Here is a 4,513-nt window from a genome sequence, read left to right on the forward strand (position 1 = left end):
ATCTGCCTATCAATGGTAAAACATCCTTCAACAGGTGTGTTGGGATGGGATCTAAAAGACACGTGGTGGTCTTGGATTTCTGAATTAGCGATGACGCCTCAGAAAAATATATAGGGCTGAAGGAGCTTAAGGGCTCGTTGGAGACCCTGTATGTTCCCACAGTCGGCACATCTGGTGATGGTCCAGTTGTTGGGATGGCCTGGTTAGCTTTCTCTCTGATAGCTAGAACTTTATCAGTGAAGAAGCTCATGAAGTCTTCACCACTAAGGGAAGAAGGGATACGTGGATCTAAAACACTGTGACTCTTAGTTAATTTGGCCACAGTGCTATTTTCCTCAATTAAAGAAGAAAAATAAGCTGTTCTAGCCTTGCGAAGGGCCTTTTTGTAAACTAATAGACAGTCTTTCCAGGCTACATGATAGCTGTCTATTTTACAAGAATGCCACTTCCTTTCCAGTCTTCGCACTTTCTGCTTGAGGGTCCTGATATGTGAATTATACCGGGGGCACACCTCCTCTGATTTACTATTCTCTTTTTCAGGGGGGCAACAGAATCAAGTGTGATTCTCAGTGAGGTTGCTGCACCTTCAGCAATAGAGTCAACCTCAGCAGGGCTAAGATTATAATGATTGATCCCTGGGGAAACACACGGTGGTCCTGGGATCAGCACAGGGATCACTTCCTTAAACTTAGCTACAGCATTATCTGAAAGACATCTGCTATAGTAAGACTTTGTTCTGAGGATAGAAGAATCCTTAATCATAAATGTAAAAGTGATCAAAGAATGGTCTGACAGGACTGGGTTCTGAAGGAACACTGACACATGTTCTACCTCAACACCCTAAGTCAGAATGAGATCTAGGGTGTGGTTAAAGCTATGAGTTGGTTGGTTTATCTGCTGGAGGAAACCAACTGACTCAAGTAATGAAATGAAGCCATTTCTAAACCTGTCATTTATAACGTCCATATGGATATTAAAGTCTCCAATGATAATGACTTTGTCCGGTCTAAGGACCAAGTCAGATAAGAAATCAGAGAACTCAGACAGGAACTCTGAATGTGGACCAGCAGGGGGCCGATATACAACTACAAACAGAAGTGGCTTTTCTGCCTTCCAGTGTGGGTTTTGTTTTGCTTTGAACTTACATATAGTGATCAAAGCTAAAAAGAATCAAAACTGCGGCTCTTAAATGGCAACCAACTAGAGAGGAACACTGTAATTTCAAATTTCCGATTTGAACGTTTTTATTGTTCATGTGCATGAAAAGGGTTGAAATCGAAGTGGGCACTCACACAGAAATTCTTTGACCTTTAATTCATCAAAGCATTTATTTGCATGTACAGTATGTGTGTGGCAATGTTGCACCCGGTGAAGTGTGGACAGATGGACGCGAGACGTATAGATGACAGCATCAAATGAGCAGAGATAAACCGATAGATGACATTTATATGACTTCATTGTTAAATCCCAATAAGGTAAGACCAACTTCTTGTAATAGGAGACATAAATTCTATTGGTGTTTTGCTTGAGTCAGCACCACAGTTGGTGAAAAATGCCAAAAGAACATTGTTACCCCAGTCCCACGAATGAGCTGAAAGGATTCAGTCTGTTATTCTGCAAAATGAGAACGGTCCTAGATCCAGACGAGCTTTCTTCATTTGGTCTTATTTGTCCTACTACGGGGTTCCGTCCCCTTTGCCTTCACGCTCTTGGTGGTGTGATGTCTTGCCTCGAGGCAGTTATAGGCTTTCAGCTCAAACATGGCCGCTTTTAACTTCATCTTAGTGGTCTCTAGCAGGGCCTGCTTGTCATTACACTGCCTCTCCAACTCTGCGTTCTCGTCCTTCAGCAACTTCAACTTCTCATTTAACGCCGTTGTTCCGTAGGCCCTCTTTAATTCAAACCTGTCCTCCAGGGCTTGCTGTCTCACTGCCTTGCGTTCCTCCCTCAGAGTTGACATGTATGACGTGAGGGACGCCATCATTGCTTTGAGTCTCCTCAATTCGCACATGTCAGTTTGGCTCTGGTCTTTCTTCTTCACGAACGCCATTCTCTCCAGTTTCCTCTGGACATCACTGGGGCCGGTCTTGTCCTTCTCAGCTTCCAGAATCTGGAGTAAAGGGTGAAAATATTGCGCTGTCTGTTTCAAGACTCTCTTTGTCCCCTGCAGGTGTGCGCGCTCTGCTTTCAGCCCATCAACTTCTTCATATTTCTTCCTTAAATTGATTTTCTTGCATTTCAGCTCATCCCAGAGGCCCCACTCCCCATCGTGGAAGCGAGTCTGCGTGGCGCTTACCTTCGCCTTTCTCTCTACAAACGCCAGCCTGTCTTTTAGGTCTTGGAGCTCTTGGGCCTTTAAGTTGTTGGTTTGATGAATGGCCGAGGCCTTTTCCCTTATGGATTTCAGTCTGTCCTCCTCGCAAGACTGATCGATGATAATCTTCACGGTGCGCTTGTGTATCTTCGAGGTCACATCTTGAATTTGGTTTTTCATCTCCAGGAGCTGAGCCGCCGTCACGACCGGCATCTCTGCCAGCTTCTGCAACGCATCTACTTCCTTCCTCATTTTCTCCAGCTCCGTGGGCAGCTTCTCCATCACCTTGACCGTGTTGGCCTCAATCTCATTTTTAAGTTCCACAATGAGATCTGCCGCATTATCACCTGCCACCAAGTGGCCCTTGGTCTGCTCCTCCAATTCGGACACTCTCTTCTGGGCCTGGGAGAGCTGCTCTTCCTGCTCAGTGGTCTGTCGTGCTACCAACTTTGCTCTCTCCCTCTCCAGCCGCAGTTGCCGAGAGGCTTTCAGCAATATGTCTGGCGATTTTACCAATGACTCCAGCTCCTTATGCAACATCTCCTTTTGCTTCAGTAAGCTGCATTTGTTGTTTTGCATCGTCCTGTTTTCTACTACGGCATTGTTTTTGGATACAGACAAAGGCTGCAGGTCCTCATACATCACGAAAGTCTGCTGGAACTTCTGGATCTGCTCTTTCTGTTTATTGCTATATATATAGAGGGTTTCATCATGGTGTAAAAATTCAGGCACTTCTATTTCACATGTGAATTGACTTAAATATGCTTTTCTCTTCAGTGTGGAGACATCCTGAAGCAACCAGAAGAGGATAGGGTAGATCACCACCTTGTCGTTAGTGTCCAAACCTTCTCTGATTGCCTGCAGATCACAACACTCTTTGATCGGCTCATATTCCAGCATGGACAGAAGGTTAATCATTTCTTGCACCCTTTCTTCATCTGTCTTATCCTGGATGATTTCAGTGTATTTCGGCTGTATTTCAGTCAGGACCTCATTTAAAACCTCCAGAAGCATCAATGGACTTAATGCCTCAAAAGAAGGGAAGGTGAGGTTTTTAAGGAAGGGCTCCTTGTTCAGCTGGTTAACGATAAAAATGGATTCCTTCAACATGGTTACGAACTAGTTTGTCTGCTACCAAAGTTGTCTGTTTAGTGTTCAGGCGTACAACACAGTAGTAGGTGTGTTTTGGTCCTTAGTTCAGTTGCTGCTATATTTGATGTCTAGCTTTGATCACACGGGGCTTTGATTTGGTCTGATAAACCAATACTTAAACCAAACTTCCTGTTGAGGTGTGGTGGCTTTGTTGCCACAAGAAGTGCAAGGACAGGCATCCTGACAAGATCTTCAGTGGTGCTGATCTAGTCCTGCGAGCTCAACTACACTATGGATGTGACAATATGTGGGGAAATAACCAGCTTGGCTGAAGTCTGCGCTCTCCAAGTGCTTTTATTTCTCGTTAAATTAGGAGTAATCATGTGAAAATGTACACTCAGGACCAATATTTAATTCATGGCAGCAATGTCATGAGATCTTTAGGTCAGGAATATCCCCATGTACATATGTCTGACAGAATTTTACCATTTTATAAATTTGTACTTTTGGTGTCACTGATTAGTTCAGAGCTATGGTGATTTCGCTCAGTACTCACAGCAACAACTCTCCTGCCAGTGATCTATAGCAGAGATCTGACATTTAACCTAGTTCCCAAATAGCACAAACCGCCAGTTATTTGCTTTCACCTATCTGCGGGTCTGCTGTGGTATCTGACACCGGAGCGACCTTTCAAAATAAAAGCATGGATTGATCGATTTTGCTCTCTGGCAAGGTACATCCTCCTGGTGATGGAGGCCACAGCCTTCAAGCCTTTAGGGATTATTGTTTTCACTCCTCCGGCGCCATTCTTTGTTTCCCAGAGTGCCTTCTTGTGCCCTGTTTTTCTCGGATAGGCAACACGCGGCCTCAATTGTGAAATGTGAATGATGTTTTCTTCTTTGCTGTGTGTATTCATACTTTATACATGTATGATGACGTTTGAGTGTTGTCTAGAATAACATAGGCTACTGAATAAGAGACATTTGTTTATGTAAAGAAGAACAAAAAAGAAAGATTGAAAGAAATTAACAACAAGCAAGAAACACTTTATATTATGGATAACACAAAAAGTATAGTGTTTAGCTGGATGAGAGTATTGGAAAAAGT

At 43.7% G+C, this 4,513-nt stretch overlaps 1 protein-coding gene across 1 annotated transcript; it reads right to left on the reverse strand.

Annotated features, from left to right (window-relative positions):
- Positions 1 to 1,654: 1,654 nt before the first annotated feature.
- LOC115247243 (intraflagellar transport protein 81 homolog) lies at positions 1,655 to 3,424 on the reverse strand. Its single transcript, XM_029828379.1, has one exon. It carries the CDS (start codon positions 3,422 to 3,424, stop codon positions 1,655 to 1,657), a length of 1,770 nt encoding a protein of 589 aa, XP_029684239.1.
- Positions 3,425 to 4,513: the final 1,089 nt, after the last annotated feature.

The sequence above is a fragment of the Takifugu rubripes genome, chromosome 20 (genome assembly GCF_901000725.2).
Source record: "Takifugu rubripes chromosome 20, fTakRub1.2, whole genome shotgun sequence".
Lineage (NCBI taxonomy): Eukaryota > Metazoa > Chordata > Actinopteri > Tetraodontiformes > Tetraodontidae > Takifugu > Takifugu rubripes.

Coding starts and splice junctions, on each gene's coding strand:
- LOC115247243 (XM_029828379.1), bottom strand. CDS start 3,424: ATGTTGAAGGAATCCATTTTTATCGTTAACCAGCTGAACAAGGAGCCC.